This window comes from Oenanthe melanoleuca, chromosome 2 (genome assembly GCF_029582105.1).
Source record: "Oenanthe melanoleuca isolate GR-GAL-2019-014 chromosome 2, OMel1.0, whole genome shotgun sequence".
In the NCBI taxonomy this organism is placed as follows: domain Eukaryota; kingdom Metazoa; phylum Chordata; class Aves; order Passeriformes; family Muscicapidae; genus Oenanthe; species Oenanthe melanoleuca.
This window is the reverse complement of record NC_079335.1, coordinates 50,792,962-50,814,056: the sequence shown is the minus strand read 5'-3', so window position 1 is coordinate 50,814,056 and position 21,095 is coordinate 50,792,962. Positions and strand designations below refer to the sequence as shown.

The following is a 21,095-nucleotide window of genomic DNA, read 5'->3' as shown; positions in this document are numbered from 1 at the left end:
TTAGAAAAGACTTAATGGGGGGGAGACCTTTGTTCTTGAATAGCAGATCAGAAGGAGCAGCACAAAACAAAGCATGCAAAAACCTCTGATTAAAGTGAGTAAGACACTGAGAAGCATTATGTGTTCAGCTGTAATATAAAACAGGAATCTTCTAGGACAGAGAAGGACCTGCACCAGTATGGACTTCACCTTGGGAAACTTGCCTGTCTCTATAGCTTGCACTCAACACCAATGAACTTTGTTTACTATAGCACTACATTTCTCTAGTCCTAGTGAAGGATTGGGAATACACTGTGCAAACAAAACAAAAAAATGGTCCCTGGACTAATTTGTGATTACTAATGTGATTAATGAAAACCTTTAACATTTCTTATCTGTAATAAATTCTAAGCAATCTAACAAAGTTTGTGGTGCTCACTCCTCACCACAGTTTCACACACACACACAAAAATAAAAAGGAAAGCAGATGTTTGAAAAATGATGAGCAATAAAAAAAATTTAGAGGAAACACAAGGGACTAATTGGGAAGGATGGATTTTGTGTCCAAGAGTCAGAGCTCAGTCAGATTTCCTGTCTCAAAAGAGGCCTCATTTGTTTCAGTAAATATGAATATTACTACTTACCTACTTTTAAGGGGCTTTGAGAGTCCTTAGACTATGTAGGAAAAGAGTTAAATTTTGATATAAGCATTAATCCAACTGACTTTTGTGTGTAAAGTGCTAAAAGAAAAAGAAAAAGCAAGGAGAGCAGGGCAGTGGAGGGAAAAGAGAGAATAAGCAAGGCAGCTGAAACCACGGGAAAGAAAACTGAACTTAGCCAGTTATCAGCTCTAGACCATAAAGAAATGGAACAAACAAGATTCAAGGGAAGGAATTAGGCTACAAATATGTTTTTCAAGGCCCATTTTCCCATGATAAATAATTTACTGAATTATTATGAGCCAACAGATATCATCAGAATCACTTTACCTCACGCTGTGCATTGTAGATAAAAGCACAAGCATTTCCTACAATTAAGAGCAAAAATCTTTGCCCACAATACACACACAAGGTATGGAGAATATAGTAGGATGTGTCAGGACTGACATCCCAGTCTGTATAAGCATCTCATTTTATTCAAACCTAACATGAGCATAGCTACAATTTCCTATGAAGAGACACTTGTGCCATTTCACAAGTTTGAAGATGTACTAGAAGTGTGCATAGGTTTTTCCATTTCTTTCATATTTCTGAAGACAAATGTGGGCATATAGTAAGAGAAACCCACAGCTCTACAGTCTGTTACTGAATACTACTGACACTGAGGCTATTAAAAGAAAAAAAATTATCAACCAGACTTATATACAGTCAAGATGAACTAATGCCCAAAAACACACTATGGCCCCATCTTTTTTTTTTTTTTTTTTTTTTTTTTTTGTAAGTCAAAGGAAAAGCTGCTTGATCTGAGCAATTTGCTTGAAAAAAATGAAGACCAAAACCCAAATTTCCAGTGCTAATTTCCTAAAAAATAACAGCAGACACAAGCCATGCCCATATTCACTGTCCCAATCCAAGACAGCCCCAGAGTCACCACCTAAGTTCAGACCTTCCCCAGCTCATGGGCTGCAAGTCAAAGCCTTTCCAGTGCCAATGAGAGCTGCCAGCATACACCTGATGAAACCAGAGGGGAACTGATGTTGCTGGGGCACTGCTTAAGCTGTCTTGGGGAAGATCACTGACAATTCACAGCATGGTTTGGGTTTTTTAGGCAAGTGGTATGGCCAGCCTGTCTCTGCATTTTCTCCATCTGTGGAAAGGGAACCTACATACTTGGTGCCTGCTGACCACCTGCATTGCAAAGCCTTGCTAAGATTCAGGAGGTTGATACTTACAAAGTCGTCTGATGATGAAAAGTTTAGGAAAAAGTACATCAACACATTAAGAGAGACCAGGATAATAAAAGCATTCTGCAAACTAATACTCACCCGTTCCTGACCAGCTGTGTCCCAGATTAGAAATTTATGAAGCTCATTCCCACATGGCACAGTTTTAGTCATGAAGGATGCCCTGAAGATAAGGAAGAAAGAGAAATTTGTAACATAACTGACACTCTGAATGTGTAACCTGTAGACCTTAGTGAGTTCTGCTGGACTAGACATCATTTGGGGAAAACTCTAAAATCTTGATAAAATACCCATAGAAGTCTCCCTTTTCTCAGATAGCACATATGTTACCTATAGATGTATTTTTTTAAAAGAAGGGCAAAGCCTCTGAAGTTCAGAGGGCATTTGTCCATGGGTCCAGGAACACAAATGCTCCTGCCATTCACATGTGGCTTCTGCTGCTTGTTAGCTCCATCTTCTTGGTTATTCAGACTTGAGAAAGAGGTAACAGACAATATCATGTGCCACTTTTCACTTTAACATATGAGACTGGATCACTAGGGAACAGAAAAGCCACCTGCTGGAGTGCACATGGTAAACAAATGCCAAAAAATTGTTTTCCCATTCAACTGGGAGGACAAAGTTTTTGTAGTTTCTTTTATTTTCCATAGGAAATGAGATAGGTCTATATTTTCAAAGTTTTTTTCTTTCAGGAAAGGAATTTACAAATTTGTAGGCTTTTTCTGTATTACAGCAGTTTGTTTGAAAGCTGGTAGGAGAGACTGCCAAACTCTGGCAGATTTCTATTTTCCCCATCCTATCTGGGCACTGCTGAACCATTTTTTTTGTGGTAACATTTTTCCTGGCTCATAAAGATGCATTTGATACAATGCACGGTTGTTACGAAAGCACCAAACGACATCAGATGACATATGACTGAACAAAACATTTCCTGAGAATGATATACCAGAGTTCTCCTCTATAGCCATCTGCAAATTGCTTGAATTTAACAATGCTGCATTGCTTATGAAAATACTAAATAAAGAAAAAAAAAAGGGCAGCATTTCTTTGGTTGTTTTCAGGGTGGGTTCTCTCAGTTGTCACTATCCTTCTCAAACCAATAAGCAACATTTCACATCTTCAAAAATGGGAACTTTATAGATCCACAGTGGCTGCTGTTGATTGCAAGGATTATATATTTTAAATAGTTGAATAATTTGGAAGGAAACAACCCTTATCTGTGCAGACAAATAATACCACCCGTGTGAAGCTAGCCTTCCCGTTTTAATCTCCCAATGGAAAAAAAATCCCTTTAGTTTTCATAATTATGATAACAGAGGAAAATTTTTTTCCAAACTGAGCAGAAGGCATTTACTTAGCAACAACTACTTGGGGAAAAAGGCTGCTAACGGTTTAGAAGTAAAAAAAACAAACAACACTCAAGTTGCCATCAATTCTTTCACTGCAAACAAGTGGCCTTCAGCCAGTAATTTTATTCATGACATGCTTCCTTTCTCTCTGTTCATTTTTCTCTATTCATCTCATTCAGGAATCCAAAATTCTCCTGGAACTTATACGTGCAGCTTCCAGCTGAGATTCCTCCATGCACTGAAAGGCAGAGGTACAGAAGGTACTGTCCAACCCTCTGAACAACAATCAACACCAATCCTTCACAGGTGACTTAAAACACCTCAGACACACATGCCAGGTCAGCCCTTTCCCCCCCAAATTACTCCTTTCTGTACATTCCATAGTAGTTTCCTTTCCCATAAGAGATCTTTCCCAAAAGATAACTTGAAAAATTTTCCAGGTCACACTAGACTTGGAAGATCTGTTCCTAATATGTTAAAGAAAAAAGAAATCTGAATTAAAATCTGCTCCAGGACTATTAGGATTCTGATGGTCGAATACACGGCAGCTTAGTAGTTTTTAAAGAAGCTATATAAATTAATTATACTTAAATAAAATTGCATTGTTCCTATTTTAAGAAAGGACAATGTGACACATCCTAAATTTAGACAAAAGCACATCTGTATGGGGAAACAGACACTGTCCATGTTCCAGCCCAGCCTACCAGGACACTCAACAGAAGTATTTTAAGGGTCTTTCTGCCATTACTCAGCTATGGGATGACCTGACCATTGTGCAGTTCACAGCCTCTTGGGTTGTGGGGTTTCAGTTTTGTCTTGTCGAGAGCTTCCCACTTTAAACTGTTTTGGCTGTAGGACCTTAGGACTTAAATCATTCAAGGGTCAGATTTGAAACCTCACTGACCAGTGAAAACCAAAGTGATATTATGTGTGGTACTTACCCAATAGTAGGACTAATATTATGATCAAAGTGGTCCTGGACAAATCGACAAACGATGCTCGATTTCCCAACCCCAGTATCCTGAAAATCAAAGAAACCATGACAGTGAGTCATGAAGTCACATCCAGGAGACCTAGGTGTCAATACCTCACTTGATTAATTTACAGGAATTAATATTTGACTCTTTCTTCTTGTCCTGTGGCAAGCAGAGCACATCACACATTTCAGAAGAAAAGTGAGGATACACCTTATCCTTCTCAAACATCAGCCTTGTGAGGGAATCTCCCTGGCCCACTTCCTAGGACTCCCTTCTCTCCAAGCCCTCTATTTTATTGGGTGGATTTTAAATTCCTGCTGCAAGGAATGCAGTCCATCCAGCATAGCCATTCACTTGTACAAGCAAACCCCATGCTTTCCAACACAGCAGAGCCAGAGAAACAATTTAATTCAGGCCTGCTGCACAGCCAGCCCAAGCAAGCTTCCAAAACAGACTAATAACACAACATTTTAGCACTCTGACAGCACTGATTTAGTGGAAATAACCTTTTCATGGCAAGACAAACTAGCCTGCTTAGTGGAAACTCTGCAGAGGCTTTGGGTGGTTTTGAAAAGGTAGGAATGCAAGGATCTGGATCCCCAGAAATGTGCAGCTCTCCCTGTGCATGCCATGTTAGAGGTCTGCAGTGCATTACTTTAAAGGCAACACAGCTCACTCTCTACACTGCAACACAATAGGCTGATTCCATTTGCAGGAATAATTTTTTTTTTTTTTTCTTTAACATAGCTAATCTGTAGGGAAAAACAGCTGTACAATACTGGAATAACATTCAAAATAACCTGAAGGGTCAGGAGAAAACTTGAAATTATGCAGAAATATTATTTAGGCATTTAGGCATTTAAGATATAAACAACTTCCCTAAAATGTAACATTTTTCAGTCTGCCTGTTTTTGCCCAAAGCCTTGGATGGTAGGTAGAACTTAAATTATACAGGGAATTATCAAGGAGGAGGAATAACATTATCGCTGTGTCTTCCATAGAATTGCAAAGAGCCTCCTTAGAGACAAAAAGGATGCCAGGAAATCAATACTGACCTTTCCAAGACATTAACAATGACAGCCCAGGGTCCAATCTAACTCATTAAACAGTCAATGGAAAGTTTTCTATTAATTTCATTGAAGTGATTGCAGAACTACCAGATTGTATCTGGTAGCCCCATTTATATCCACATTTTAATCTACACAACACTCTTGAAAAATACCAAGATAAGACAATATGGTTTGTTAACAGCAAGACACACATAACTATATATTAAAAAAACAGAAGAACAGCTTTTGCCCACACATAACTACATACTAAAAATAGCACTTTTTTCTCTCCTATAAGTAATTTTGCAATGTTATCTTCTTTTTGAGTAAGAAGGAAAAAGAATGCCTCTATTTACATTTCCTTTCACCATGCTTACAAGAAACTGTATTGTCACACCAGTCTTTATAGACAGCATTTATTAGAAAACCATCATTTAAACTCTCATATTTAATTCAAAGCTGTCCTTAGTCAGCTTAAAAACCATAATAAATGCTCATGTTACACAGACAGTTGTTCATCTACTCTGTTCAATCAATAGGAAAAAAAGATCAAAGAGAAGAGCAGTGTTTAAAAACAGCCCTGTAGCCTTTGATCAATAGCAGTAACACATCCTGTAACTATTCCCAAATTTCGCCTTCATTATTGATTCCAGCGGACATCGCTGTATAATTACTACACCAGGATAGCAGAACATGCTAAAAAAAAATAAAATTAAAAAAACCCTCTGCCCTGAAATTGAGGATTTAATTATTTTTCCAGACTTTAAATGGTGTAGAGAAACTAGAATTACCACCCACTGGTTGCAAGGAATTACATTTCCCCCTTGTGGGGACAGTGTTTCTGCCACTGAGTTCGAAACTAGACATTGACTCCGGTGACCTGATGCTGCTTCAGTTTCATCTGGTTCCTCCAGCTCCCCTGACAGGTCACTCAGAATGGCAACTGCAATTACAAGAGGAGCCAGGTTCTCTGGCAGGAACGTGACACCCACAAGCATGGATTAAAGCTTAGCTCATTTTCCTGGAACCTCTTCATCTTTCAGTTTGTGGCTCTTACTAATATTTCATGATAACATTAAAAGGACCTTTCAAAGTTTCTATTGCTTTCACATCCCACAATGAGCACAGTTAAACTTTAGCACATGCTAGGCACACCAACATCCCTCCAGAAGCATAAAGGCATTCTCACACCTTGCTCCTAGGATTGCCTGCACTACCAAGAGGGTTAAATATCCCCCTGGAGTAACTGGAGTGAAACCAATGGACTTGGACCACAAGTGAACCTGTTTCTAGGACGAGAACTGCTGCAGCCAGTGGCTGGTGCTTTCCAGGAGCCAGGCAATTTATTGCACAGGGGGGTTCAGTTGAAACAAGCACTCTCAGCTTCCCTTTTGTTGCCTGGAGGATGCAAACCGCCATCTACCAGAGTATAATTAGAGCACAGAGGGGAAGGAAGTAAAACAGAAAAGTTCCCTACTTAAGGCAGTGATTATCATTCCATCACGGGATTTAAAACTACTCAGACAGTGCCCAGTCCACGTTACTAAAAACTGTACTGACAGCCATCAATCAAGACATTCACCTGAAAGCAAAGCAAATAATGGTATATGAACATTATACAAAAACTTGAAAACAGCTAATGAGACCTTAACTTCTACTGACAACAGGGAGCCATCTTTCATAAGACAAGAAAAGCAGAGTTGTTGCTTCAAAGAAGTAGAAAAGCATTTGCTTCTCAGCAATGCATGAGAATTAAACCTCCTTGCTAAGGCTGTATAAATCTTTCCTGCAACCATCTGCTTTATACTTTACTATATGGTCTTTCTCTACATAAACCTATTTTTCTAACCTCTGATGGGGATGATCTCCTTTGTTTTGTTCTTTTTTCTTCAAAGGATTATAGCAGATTTATCAAGCCACACGTCTGGGTAACATTCAGACATACAGAAGATTTATTTTTCCAATTCTCAAAGTTCTGCTATTACACTCTCTAATCTGTTCTTGTGTTTTGTTTTACTAATGTTGTGTAGATATAACATCAAACACACATGAAGGTATAACATCTTGGCTTATGGAAAAGGTCACAGTGGCACTGAGCAGAGTGGATTGGACAAGTTTCAGAAACTGAGAACGTGCCCTCAGGAGTTATGTTGCACTTCAAGAACAGATCCCTGCAATTCTTCAGGAAAAAATCCTCATTCACAGGAAATCCAAGGGCTTCAGCCTTGTCATTAACTCATCACGATCAAGAGCAAACCAATCCAGGAAAGAAGTGTCAAGAAACTAATAAATATAAACGAATTATTGCAAATCAAGGTGTTCACGAATCATGCAAGGAGCCAACTACAGGTTTCCTTTTATTCCTTCTCTTCTTCGTAAGCCTCCCAGCACACTTACAAAATATCAGTTATAAACCACATTGTAGCAAGATAAGCAAAGTGGGTGGGGTAGGGAGGAAGGAAAGAGGCAGTAATGTAATTCACAAGTGAGCCACTATTAGTTTGCCAGAATAAGTAGCTACAACTTCAGAATCTCCCCGTCAGAAAAACTGATTCAAAAATCTGAAACTGTATCAGATGTTTCTGATAAATAGAAGAAACCAACACAAGCATCACTAATTACAGATTTTTACCCTTGAACCCCAGAACATACATTCTCTGCTCTTCCAAAATCCCTTACCAGCAGATTTAGGTGTGAGGATTTTAAGTGAAATGGAGAGCAGAATGCCACAGAAACAGTGTGTGCTTCCACCTACACTCCTGCTCCCAGGGAACCACCCCACTTGGCTCTCCTCAGCTCTCATTACAGTAAAGGAGATGAGACTGTATTTCAAGCTAGCAGCATTACAGGATTCTGGCAACGCATTTGCAGGCAAACAACGACTGAGGCTGCTGACTTCGTCTGGCTGATTTGCAGCAGCTTAAGGGAGATTAAAAAAAGTAAGGCAGAAAAAAATATGAGCAATATCTTAAAAAAGAAAACCATTTTCCCATTACAAATAGCATTTGGTATATTCCTCTGTCTGTTGTTCCAAACACATTTATGCCAACAAAAAAAGCTAATGCAGAAAAATTTATTTATTTAATTTAAATCTGGATGTCTTGTTTATCTCTTTGCACATAGGGTCTGGTCCTCCAAGCACTTTTCCAAATTGGAGGGAGCTATAGCACCCTGTAAACATATCCCTGATTAGGGTGTTAGTCTGTAGCCTTGATATTACAACAGCTTTTAACAGATTCAGGGCCAAGCCCTATTGTGCTGAGCAAACTAATCTCTTCATGTAATTTTTTTTTAATCTGAAATGGAATACATGTTGGATTCACAACAAAATCCACACATATCATGACTCATGACTAAACAGCAGCCCTATAATCATGCACACTGCTGCAAGAGCTTTTTTAGTCTCAACTATGCAGAGTCTTTCTCTGCTATGTTAACATAAAGGGCTTCCTAAGTATGTGTAAAATTAGTTAAACCATACAAAAATCCTTTATGACTCCATGATTTTGAAAATACAAACAAAACAAGAGCACTAGACAGCACTTCACACAAGGAAATGACGCCCTAAGAATGAACACACTGAAGAAACTGCCTTCTGTCCTTCCACTTGCAAAGTAAGGAAAAAAACCTAACATCTGGCCTGTAACCACCACAGATCTCATGACTAACTTCCCATTTCAGCTTTAAAGGAAGGTTGAGACACCCTGGAGACAGGCACCACAAAAATCTGCATTAAGAAGCAATGGAGAACTGACCTCTATATAAACAGGAACCCCACACACAGCTCCTTTGGGAAGGAAGTTTTCTCATCAGCTTGGACAAAGCCAGGATTTAATCAAATTTACAATCTGAATTTTTAAAAATGTTTAAAAAATAAAAATGCCTGTCCCTTCAAAACATTCCTCACAACAGTCACTGAGACATCAGCCACAGACAGGTCTCATTAAACCTGACTGGGTTCGGACATGAGTCAGTCTTACAGATCAGAAGAAGAATGAGCCCTAGCAACCTAACAGTAAGTGCTCAAAAATCCACAGGCAAAGAAGATGTTATTTCAGTAATAATATGAGAAACATTTGGACCTGACAAGTCTTTATCCTTTCCCACAAGCCAGAAGCTGATCCCACAGCACATGTGGCTTCTGTCAAACTCAGCAGGACTTTCCCCCACCTCACAGCAGGAATGTATCTGCTCCTCAGAGCCCATTTGTGCCAAGCTCCCCAAAAGCTGAGCTGCCAACCAACCTAACTTGAGCAAAGGAACCACAAGCATTTGGTGGCTGAACCTTTCCTCTGAGGATCCCTGATCAAGAGAAAAAGAGCATGACATTTGCAGCCAGGGTTAATTTAGTGTAACCTCCAGGAAGTCTCTGTGGCAAAGCTTTTTCATCAGGCATAGAGCTGGAATTACAAACCTGCTCACATTGATGGAACTCAGAGTTTCAGCCAGAGAGCAGTACCAAAGCCTACCAGCAAGCTGCTTTGAAGCTTTCTCCAGACAGGTTAACATCAAGAAGTGCAATTAAGTGCATGCACCAGAAACATTTGTGGTCGAATTTGTATCTAACAATCCTCTCAGTGAACCCTCCAGTGAGGTAATACCACCTTGTGTCTTCTTTCAGACAAAAAAAAAAAAAAAAAAAAAAAAAAAAAAAAAAAAAAAAAAAAAAAAGGCTTAATGAAACACAGAACTGAGGTGCAATGAAAAAGCTGTCCTACTCTCCTGGAAAAAGATCTGCTCAGAGAGGAAGCTGGCTGCTCCTCATTGTTAAGAGAAGCAACAATTCCTGGCTCCCTGTCCCTGTTACATATTCACACCACCGGACACTCTTGGCTGATTCATCCCTAACTGAAAAATAACAAAGGAGCCAGTTTATGCTCAAGATTTCCCAAGTTAAATTCCACTTTTTGTAACACTGATTTGATTCCTGCCAGTGCTAGTGCAGAGAGGAAGGAGAGGTCCTTGTCTTGCTCAGAGTAGAGCTTTCACTGTTGAAGTATTAAAGATGTACAGATGAAAACGCTTGAATTGGTATGAAGTTAGCAAAAAGGAGAAAACTGTCCTTTATTATGAATGCATTTGGTATTTTACATACCAAACACAGGCACTGAAAAACTTCCCACCTGGCCAGGCAAACCTGAGGTAGAAAGAGAGAATTTAAACTTTAGGGGAAGAAAAATAATCAGTGAGTCACAGAAAAAAAAATACAAATGCAGAGAGACCATTCATTCCAGTAGCTCTGTAAAGCGCAGCTGGTTTTGACTTGGCAAATCAGCTTCTGCACATTTAAACAGCTCTTCTTTCCACTGTCAGAATTGGCCACGCTTTCGTTCTTGATTTACAGTTGAATCACCCTGGCCCATTCCCATTACCCTCAGCAGGACTTTGATGGAATCTGAAAATTCACAGCAGTGTAATCGCATCTCAGAGCTGCTAAATGGTTTGCATTTCATTAGCTATCATCAAACAAATTGCAAGGCCTGTGCTGTAAAGTATCGCTGGGCTTTAGCAGAAATGTAAGCTCAGCTCTGGTCAAGCCTGGTGTTCAGGAGGAATGTCACTCCTTGGGCAAGGTCTGGCATGCAGCACTGAGATACCCAACCTCTCAGAGCTGCCAGTTCTTAACCCAAAAGCACGTGACGTGGTAAGGCTGAGTACAGGATTATGGCTGTCTTTTAAATTCCAGTGGAGGTAAAAAAGCAACAAGCTGAAAAATAAATTAATGCTTTGCAATTTGCAGCCTGCTTTAGCCCTCTATGCCTGCCTTTAACATTTTAATCATTACTCAGATGATCAAATGCAGGTAGCGTTGCAATACTTTCCATGTCTAACTTAATCCAGTTACAGCTGCTCTGGAAGGCTGTGACAGGCAGCTTGAAGAGCATCTGAAACTGCCTTTGGATTTTTATCAACTGTATGAACATACAAGGAAGAGTTATGCACAACAGATTCCTGATTGCAGTTTCCAAGGGCAGTATTTTAATCCAAGAATTACTCTACCCAATAAACTTTTTGCTAACCTCAAACACATCCTTTGCCCGTCCCTGTGTTCGGGTATCACTTTCAGTTGTCCGAAAACACTGCTAAAAGGAGAAATACCTTGCAGGAGACCGAGGTTCAGAGACACCCCTGGGACTGAATTGAATCTGCCAAGTGTCAGGCTTGTCCCAGGGAAAATGAAGCCATGCACTGCAGAGTGGTGTTTAGGAAGAAGTGCAAAAAGCTTCCCGCCTTTATTCAGTTTTTCCATCTGCAAGATGTATCAAGTGAGCAAAGCTATCACTGTATAACTGCACAGATGAAAATGCAAGAGCAGTTCAAACTGACACACTGGCTCTCAGCTGCTTCACCAACACAACACTGAATGAGGCTTCAGCCTGAACAAAAGGGATGCAGGCACAGATGCTCTGAAGCCTGCAGTGAAAATATAAATATCTCATTCAGGACACTAATGATTTCTGTGAATTCCAAACTAAAATTTTGTGGCTTTATACCAGCAGTGATCTTCACGGAATTTCTGCAAAGATTTGTGGGATACTCATCTGCAAAGTAAATTTTTGAAAGGGAAGAACTAGGACCAGAGCTGGCTCCCAGAAGTGTCATTTTGCTATCATGCACTTTTCTGAGTGAAGGGTACTTGCCAAATGAACAAATCTCACATTGAATATTGGAACCCAGCTGCCCATGATCCCAGCACAAACACACGGATGTCACTGAAACTGTTTTGTGAGGGAGGATGGCCACCACTGGCCTTCTCTCGTGGGTTTACCCTGGCTGGATTCTGCAGTGTCTCACTTCAGTAGGAACCACCACAGTTCTTCTGGTCATCTGTTCCTGTGTGAACTTTACACAAACACCCCTATTTGCATTTCCCTTTGTTGCATTCCCTTCTTTAAACTCATAATACATGGTAGTAAAGGTATCTTTTAAGTCAGTCAGTACATTATTCCCACCAAGTTAGGATGACCTATGCCAAGTCCCACACAGTAAAAAATCCTACACATCATTTCTAATTGCATCATTGCTGTTGCAGAAAACAAATTAGCTACAGAATCAGACTTTTTCCTCTGGAGCACATTAGAATTATATTAATTCCCTCTACACGTAAAAGTGCAGCACTTGTTCTACCCACAATCAGGTCAGTCCTGTTATATCAGAATGCAATCCTTCCTCCTAGGACTGCAAGGACTGCATTTGGCACAGGAATCCTTGGCTCTATCGTTCTCATCTCACTAGCTGTTATATGAAAATAGTTACTTGATTTTACCTTGCAACAGCATTATGGGGCTGTAAAACAGTGATAGTTGTAAAGCATTCAGACAGTACAGTAACAAAGAGCTATTTAAGTGCTTTAGAGATAGCCAAGCACTGAGTTTATTTGTTTGGTATTTGTATGCATCTTCAATACCACCCGTATATTTCTAGTGGCTGTTTTAAAACAGAAAAACATTTACCAGTCAGGGCTTAATGTATCTGGCCTCCTGTGGTGGGCTGATAGTGCCTGGAAACCAGGTACCCACCAAAGCCATCCTATCACTCTCCTCCTCAGCTAGGCAGGGGAGAAAAAATATAACAAAAACCTGAGGGTTGAAATAAGGACAGGGAGAGATCATTCACCAACTACTGTCATGGGCAAAATAGACTTGAAATGGAGAAATTAATTTAATTTATTGCCAATCAAAGTAGGATGATGAAAAATAAAAATTAAATCTTAAAACACCTTCCCCACACCCTTCCCTTCTTCCTGAGCTTAACTTTACTCCCAGTTTATCTACCTGCTCCTCACCAGAGCATTGTCTCTGCCTCTCATTCCTCCGCAGAGGGAAGACTCCTCACATGTGAATCTTTCCCATGGAGTGCAGTTCTTCACCAGCTGCTCCAGCACAGTCTCTTCCTAGGAGTGCAGTCCTTCAGGCACAGATCCAGTGTGGGTCCTCCATGAAGCCACAAGTTGGGCCAACAAAGTTATTCCAGTGTGGGCTCCTCTTTTCATGGGTCCACACGTCCTGGCAGGAGCCTGCTCCTACACAGATTTTCCATGTGGTCACAGCTTCCTTCAGGCATCCACCTTTTCCAAAATGGTCCCCTCCACGGGCTGCAGGACCTCTGCTCCACCATGGACCTCCATGGGCAGGGGCACAGCTGCCCCACCATGTTCTGCACCAGGGGAATCTCTGCTCCAGAGCCTGGAATACCTCTCCTTCTGCACTGACCCTGGTGTCTGCAGGGTTGTCGCTCTCACACATTCTTTCTTCTTCCTCTTGTGCAGTAGTTTGTTTTTTTTTCATTTCTTAGCCATGCTGTCCCAGTCACTACTACCATCACTGATAGACTCGGCCTTGGCCAGTGGTGGGTCCATCTTGGAGCCAGCTAGCATTGGCTCTGTAGACATGGGAAGCTTCTGGCAGCTTCTCACAGAAGCCACCCCTGCATCCCCCCTTGCCATGGAAACCCAATGCATCTCTGAATGGAAACATCTCTGATCCCTTTTCTTGGTTTGTTTTCCTTCAGTCCACATCCATTTGCAAAACACGTACAGTGAGTAACCATCTGCTTCACCTCAGAGCTGGTGGGAGTCTTCAGCCCTGTCCACTTCTGTTCCCAACTAGTTCCCAAAGCCCAAATGCCTGCTGCCTTACCAGTTTTGGCACTTCTACCAGTGTGATTATTCAGCACGTGGTTTCCTTCCACACACATCCTGAGCACATCCTCCTGTGGAACTAAACTCAGGCCGGCATAGGTGCTCCAGAGAATGCAGTCCTACTGGTCCTGGTCATCTGTAGCCTACCTTGGAGTTAGCAAGTTTCTTTGTAGTCACAGGCCCCTTGTTCTCCACCAGATCCCAGACCAGTAATCTTTCAGAGACAACAAAAACCTTTAATATCCAAGTTTCAAATACACTTCCTTTAATATTTTGCTACATTCTCTTCTCTCTTATAGCCAAAAAAGAGTATTTTCATCCCTCCCTTCCGCCCTTCCTCCCTCCCTCCCTCCCTCCCTCCCAGACTGCAATATTAATTACAGTCTCTTCAACTATCTACTTTTGTCAAAGATATACCCAAAGATCACAAGCAACACCAAACTATAAAGTACAAAATCAAAAATTAATGGCCAAAAGCACTTTGTCATCCTACCAAAGCAATGTGCCTGGCCGGAGATAAGAGAGACTGAACAGCAGCTAATGTCTGTATCATAGCTAATGCTAGCAAAAAATTCATTTTGCCAGAGACATTGATATATTCATGCATATAATGTGATATAAAACCAAACTCTTTCATAGAGTGTTTCCAAGATAATTTACATTATTCTGCTATCATCACCAGGGCTCCAATCCCAAGCTCTTCATGCTGGGTTGATGGCATGGAGAATCGCAGCTGCAGCCTTAAGAATCACAGAATCATAAAAAGGGACCTTAAAGATGATCTACCTCCAACCCACCTACCATGGACAGGGACATCTTTCAATAGGCCAGGTTGTTCAGTGCTCCACTCAGCCTGGCCTTGAACAGTTTCAGGGATGAGGCATTCACAATTCTGGGCAACCTGTTCCAGCGTCTCATCACCCGCTCAGCAAAATGCTTCCTCCTAATACCTAATCCAAACCTACTGTCTTTTTGTTTGAATCCATTCATCCCTGTCCTGTCTCTTACACATTGTAAAAAGTCCCTCTCCATCATTCTTGTAGGCTCCCTTCAGGTACTAGAAGGGTGCAATTAAGTCACCCTGAAGCCTTCTCTTCCCTTGGCTGAACAATTCCAGTTCTCTTAGCCTTTTGTTGTACAAGAGATGCTCCATCCCTCCAATTATCTTGGTGGCCTCCTCTGGATTCTCTCCAGCAGGTCCATGTCCTTCCGGTGCTGGGACCCCAGAGATGGATGCAGCACTGCAGGTGGGGTCTCACCAGAGCAGAGGGGAGGGGCAGAATCCCCTCCCTTGCAGCTGGCCACGCTGCTTTGGATGCAGCCCAGGATGTGTTTGACTTTCTGGGCTGCAAGCTCACACTGACAGCTCATGCCCAGCCTCTCATGCAGCAGAATTCTCAGATCCTTCTCAGCAAGGCTGCTCTCGATCTGTCCATGCCCCAGCCCGGAGTGATACACATTGCCCCAACACAGTATTCCACATTTCTGCTGCACATTTACTCTTCCAGGACTTACAAATCGTGCTGCTCTTCAGCAACCTGCCAACTCCTTTGTCTATGAAGTTGGCACAGGAATATAAAGCGATCTTTATTTATGAGAAAGGGGGTTGTGGAGGGAAAAGGACAACAGAGCTATTCTTCAGGAATAAAAATAACACTGCAGCCAACCTACCTCTGCCTCACAATTTTTAGAGCTCACCTACTCTGGTAAAAAAAAAACAACCAACCAACCAACAACCAACCCAAAACCGAAATCTATATTCCAATTCCACTATATATATGCTTAATCACTGCATCTTATCATACAAAGTGCAAGCTAACCACAGAACTATGCTACCATGAGCATGGACAGCAAAGATTTTTTGATTGTTGCTAATATTAAGAGACTGCTTCCCCACATCAAATTTCCAGCTAATTCGTTAGAAACTGCTTCCACATCAAATTTCCAGCTAATTCTCTGTGTCTTTTTCTTACACCCTTTGCACACAAGTTATCAAATTCAGAACAGCAGCTGAACTGCCAAGAGAAATGGGGTATTTTAAATTGAAATCAAAGAGCAGAATCTCAATCAATTTCTTATGCCCTTGACAGCATGTGGTATAGGCAGCTGTGGAGAGAGAATTGCTTAGTCTGGTGAAAAGGAAGAAGGAACTCAGTGTTTATTTGCATTCCTTCAGCTGAAATTGTGGCTTTTGGGGGCATTGGCTATTCACTTAAGATGCTCAACTCCATGTTTTAAACTGCTTCCACCAATATCAAGTAGGAGCATGATCTCTATAAGAACCAGCTGCAAATAAGGTGGTATCAATCTGGCCGGCTAATAAGATGAGAGGATGAAAGGAGAAAAAAGAGGAGCACCTTTGAAAGGTCACACACACACAAATCTCTTTTGGACTAACAGCACATGCCAATGAACAAGCAAAAATCCCTCCCACTGGATTGCATGGGGGACCCAACAGTACAAAGAATGAGGATATCCTTAGTAAGACTGGCTAATCTTCACACTACAGTGAAGCAGCTTTTGAGTACAACAGGGTGGTCACAAACTGTGCAGAGCAGTCCAGCCTTTGGGGGACCCCACTATCAAACAAGACACTGTCTGATTAAGTCACAAGAAACAACTTTGCACCAATAAAACTGACTCAAGACTGAAGCCTTGGCAAGAAACAGAAGCCCTCGCACTGCCTGACCCAGCTGCCCACCAGAGGAAGCTCCATCCCAAAGCAGACCGCAGCGAACCCTTGTGCAAGGGCTGGGCTGCGGCAGTGCAAGGAGGGCATTTCCCTGGGCAATAGCACCACCTGGTGACTCCTGGGATCAGGGAACCAGGGAGCCGGGCACACCTGGCCACGCCGAAATCCCAGCAAAGGAGGAAGGGACCCACTGAAAGAGTGAGCTGGGGCCCAGAGCCGGGTAAGGAGGGGAAGAGGACACAGGACGAATGACAAGAACTAGAAAAGTGCGACAGACTGAGAGGGAAAGAGTGGTTGAGCACCTTCCCTTGGAATCACAGGCATCCCCCACTGCTGGTACCAGCTTGAGGGGCCCTGTGTGGCAATGGGCAGTGTGAACGTGGCAAAAGCAGCTTCAAAGAATGTCCCTACCCCACAATTAACTTATTGCATTAATGGGCAAAGAAAGGAAAAACCCCACAAAACCCACAAAAACCCCACCCAAACCTGCACAGCATCAACAATGTTGTTGTTGTGTGCCACAGACGGGAAATTCTTGACTTAATTTTTAGGAGACTACAGCTGTGTGACTTCATGGAGTCACTATCATCCAAACAAGAATCATACCTCTAATGGCCTTCTACTGACCACTGGATCATAGGATCCTCCTGACCATGGTATAACACAGACCAGCAGGTGCCTTGCAAGTGCTAGGAAAGTGTGTTACAGAATCATAGAATTACAGAATGGTTTGGGATGAAAGGGACCTTAAAGACCATCTAGTTCCATCCCCCTTGCCATGGACAGGGACACCTTCCACTAGCTCAATTTGGTCGAAGTCCCAGCCAGCCTGGTCCTGAACACCTGCATGGATGGGGCATCCACAGCTTCCCTTGGGGACCTCAAACCATGGCATGCTCTCCTACCAGCCTAGTTCACCCTGATGACATCTCCCTGCTGCCAGCTTGCTGATTTCCCATCTGAGCCCCACCACAGACACTTAAGTATGACCTCTCCAATGTTCACCATTTCATTTTCCACGTGAGGATGAGAAATGGGCCCTGGTTTACCATGGGTCACACTCCCCACACCAATGAAATAGGAACTAAAAGCAAACTTCAGAGACCTCTCCAGCAAGTCAAACCTTCAACTGGGAGGAGCTAAATAAAGCTAAAATAAGTTAAAACAGCAAGTACTGCTTTAATGCCTATGCAATTTTATTGATAGTAATACCTGGATTTTGCCAATTCCAATGGTCAGAGTTCATTTTCTAGACTAATTTGGGAGACTTTTCAACATCTGCGTGCTGCTATCCCTTTCCTACCTGCTCTCTCTCAAAACACACATGCAGTCACAAAACCCCACTTGATGTACTACTTCTCCCACAGAGAAACTGCTATTTAAAGATAAAGTAAAAAATATGTAAATAGTATCTATTAAGAAATCCTCATAATTGTCCCTGAAGTTGAAAAATTAGGTATGGGAAGTAACATACAAGGGACTGTACCTCACATTGTCAGTGATAAGGAATATTAATGCAGGGGTTTTATCTCTATTGGCCATATTCACACACACACCAGCATAACAATTTGTTTAAATATCCCCCATCACCATTGTGCAATGCAATGATCAGAGAAACTAATTTTAGTTTTCAGACTACATGCATAAATAACCTGAGGTTTTCATAGTTAAGTAAACACATTAAGCAACAGCATCCTGACAAATGTTGTTTTCAAGCACAATTTGCCAGCAAAAAAATGGGATAAACAATTCTGTGTAGTTCTTTCCAAACCAAATTCTTCTCCTAAGAGAACCTTCCTCACATATAGTGTAATAGCTGCAACTTTCAAAACACTGGTATGATGAGGAATCTTTGACTTGAATTGCTGTTTAACACAAGGTGCTGTTCATACTTCTACCCTACCTCTTTTCATTGTCAAATTCTATCATTAGGGGTCATGATTTAGAAATACAGCCTTGTTAGTGCCACCCAGTAAATATGAAAACAAAATAATTTCTATTCCCGTCCCAACATAGAAGATACTTATAAATCTTCCAACCAGTCTGAAATTGATAATCCATTCCAAACACTGTAATTTCACATTGCAGATTGCAGACAAGTACCAACAGTAATTTTCTTTTATTAAATGAAGACAGTGGCTCTTACACAGCAACAATATGCCCATCAACCACAGCATTTGATAAAATGGCTTTTGTGTTCAGCTTGCTATTTCACTAGTATAAAAATTGTCCAGTAATTGCCTGGAAAAATTGTAAAAGGGCTCAATTACCTTCAAATTTGTCCATCCAAGCTCAACAAGCCCTATTCAATTCAACGTTCAGACATACTTCTCCCAGTTTGGAACTGTCCCACCTGCAATTTATTATTATTATTTCATCCCAAAGAGGAAGAAAAAAAGCCACATAAATCATGAGTTCCAATTGAAACATTAGTTGAAAACTTCAATCCTGGAGACAAGAAAGCCCAATCCTTTTTCCCTTGCAGCAACAGGCAAAAGAGAGGAAGAAGGCAGTTTCAGGGGGCAGCTATAAAAACTAACATTTCCTCTGATAAACAGGAACCAGCCTCATGGCCACAGATCTTTGCTCCAAATTGGCAGAGACCTGGTATTGGGGATGTCCAACAACCAGAAGCAAAAACTCTTCCCCTGGTCTCTACTGCCAAAGGCAGCCGGACACCATCAGCCTTGAGCAGGTCAGGAAACACCACAAGGGTGGGACAGGAACTAAGGATTTTGTACCTGGATTTATTGCCAGAAATTCTGTCCCTGCTTATCAGTTCCTTTTAGCTGATATAACAACCTACAAAATCAGCAGCCTCTGGTGACCACCTAAGGTGTGAGCTGGTCTCCTTGATCAGCAGCCTAAAGGCTGCCCAGCTGCTAATGGCACCCTCTTTATGCAAGCTGCTTTTACAATTTGCCAGTCCTTGGAAATCTGCCTCCATCAGCCTTTCAGACACAGCAAAACAAGTGTCTTCTCCAGGGGGTATCAGGGGAAAGGGACAAGTTGAGAGTTCCTAAAATTTGCCATCATTACATGTAGATACTATGTATCCACATGGACATTAGGCAGCAACATGAAAGAGAGGCCCAGAATCCTTGAAACTGGGGGTTTTTATTTCCTTAATTTATGTCCAAAACTGGAATTGGACAATCAGAAGTTCGGCTAAACCTAAATCTGCGTTGAGAAATGTTTCACCCAACTGTTAGGTTTAATTAACCTCAATTAGTAGTGATTTCATATTCATTCCACCTGTTGTCTGGATGTAAAGTTTTCCCTAAGACAGCAAACATCAGCAGCTATTCTAAACAGCATCATATAAAGACCCACCTGGTCCTTTCCCTTCTATCACTCATGCAAGTGAACAGAAGAGATAACAGCAAGCACAGTATAATAAAACCCAGGGCTGAGTTTTTTATCTCTGGATTTACTGTGTGCTGCTGTGAAGTTACTAAATGTAAAGCTATCTGCACTGAACAGGCTCATATATGGGAGAAGTTATCAGTGCAAGGCTGCAGCCCTTAAGCAGTTGACTTCTCGTATGTGTTCACCTCCTGTTGATTTCATCGGGAATGAAATACAGCAACTTCTAAAAGCTGGTAACACTAGTGCCATGAAATTCAACTTTTTAGGGAAAGGCCCTTAAGGAAAACCAGGTTCTGTTGCTCTTACTGTTCAGGCACCTTCTTCTCTCCATCACAAAAATAACGAGGAAATCAGTATCTAACTTAAGACTTGCAGAAGGAAGTTTTTATTCACCTGACCATTTTTCCTCATCTTCACTCAAAATCTGGAAATCAGAAATGGTCAAAAGTGTATAGACTTCACAAATCTCAACTGAAAACACACTGGGAGCATTTCAAATGGAATGCTAAACCATGGAGTTTAGTACATCTAAGGACATCTTAAAGGACAGAGGGGTAGAAGAGTGCATTTCATCTTTCCCTGCAAAGTAGGAAAAGCCACAGAGAAGGTACTGAGGTGTCACCCTCAAGACAGACTGTCTGGATACTAAACACTTCAGTCTCACAGCCTGAGTGTTTGGGACTACATGGAACTAACCCCAAAGTTCCCACAGATCCCAGACATGGCACAACAACAGGCACAGGGATTGAGGAAGGCATCTCAACTGGCCAATGAGATCCCACCAAAGTTTCCCTGTGTCACATCTGTGACAGTGTTTTAGTTGAATTTAAAGCAATGCAAACAACAATTCTGCAGGCTCTACTGGCCAAAAGTGTTTTGAAACACAAATGAAACAGTACTTACACAAAGTCAGGGTTTTAAAATAATTTAAAGGGAAACTGAAGGCTAAAACCAAGGGAGAGGTTTTTTCACCACATATTATTTCTATGACCTTTTGCTGGTTTGCTCTGTCTAGCTTTCTGTTTTATTGTCCTCAGTTTCTCTTTCCCTTGCTCCTGACTTTACTCCTCTGTGTTCCTCATTCCATCTCACCAGTCCCCCTACAACGCTCCCACATGTTCTCCCTTGGTTTTACA

The 21,095-nt window shown here is 41.5% G+C and overlaps 1 protein-coding gene across 1 annotated transcript in view; it reads right to left on the bottom strand.

Moving 5' to 3' along the window:
• The window catches only part of RAB31 (RAB31, member RAS oncogene family), a 60,316-nt gene that overhangs the window by 29,505 nt on the left and 9,716 nt on the right, over positions 1–21,095 (bottom strand). Inside the window, exons 2-3 of the mRNA XM_056483340.1 lie at positions 4,173–4,252; positions 1,964–2,045 (exon numbers count right to left, since the gene is read on the bottom strand). Coding sequence (XP_056339315.1) covers positions 1,964–2,045; positions 4,173–4,252 — 162 coding nt within the window. The remainder of the gene's footprint in view (positions 1–1,963; positions 2,046–4,172; positions 4,253–21,095) is intronic.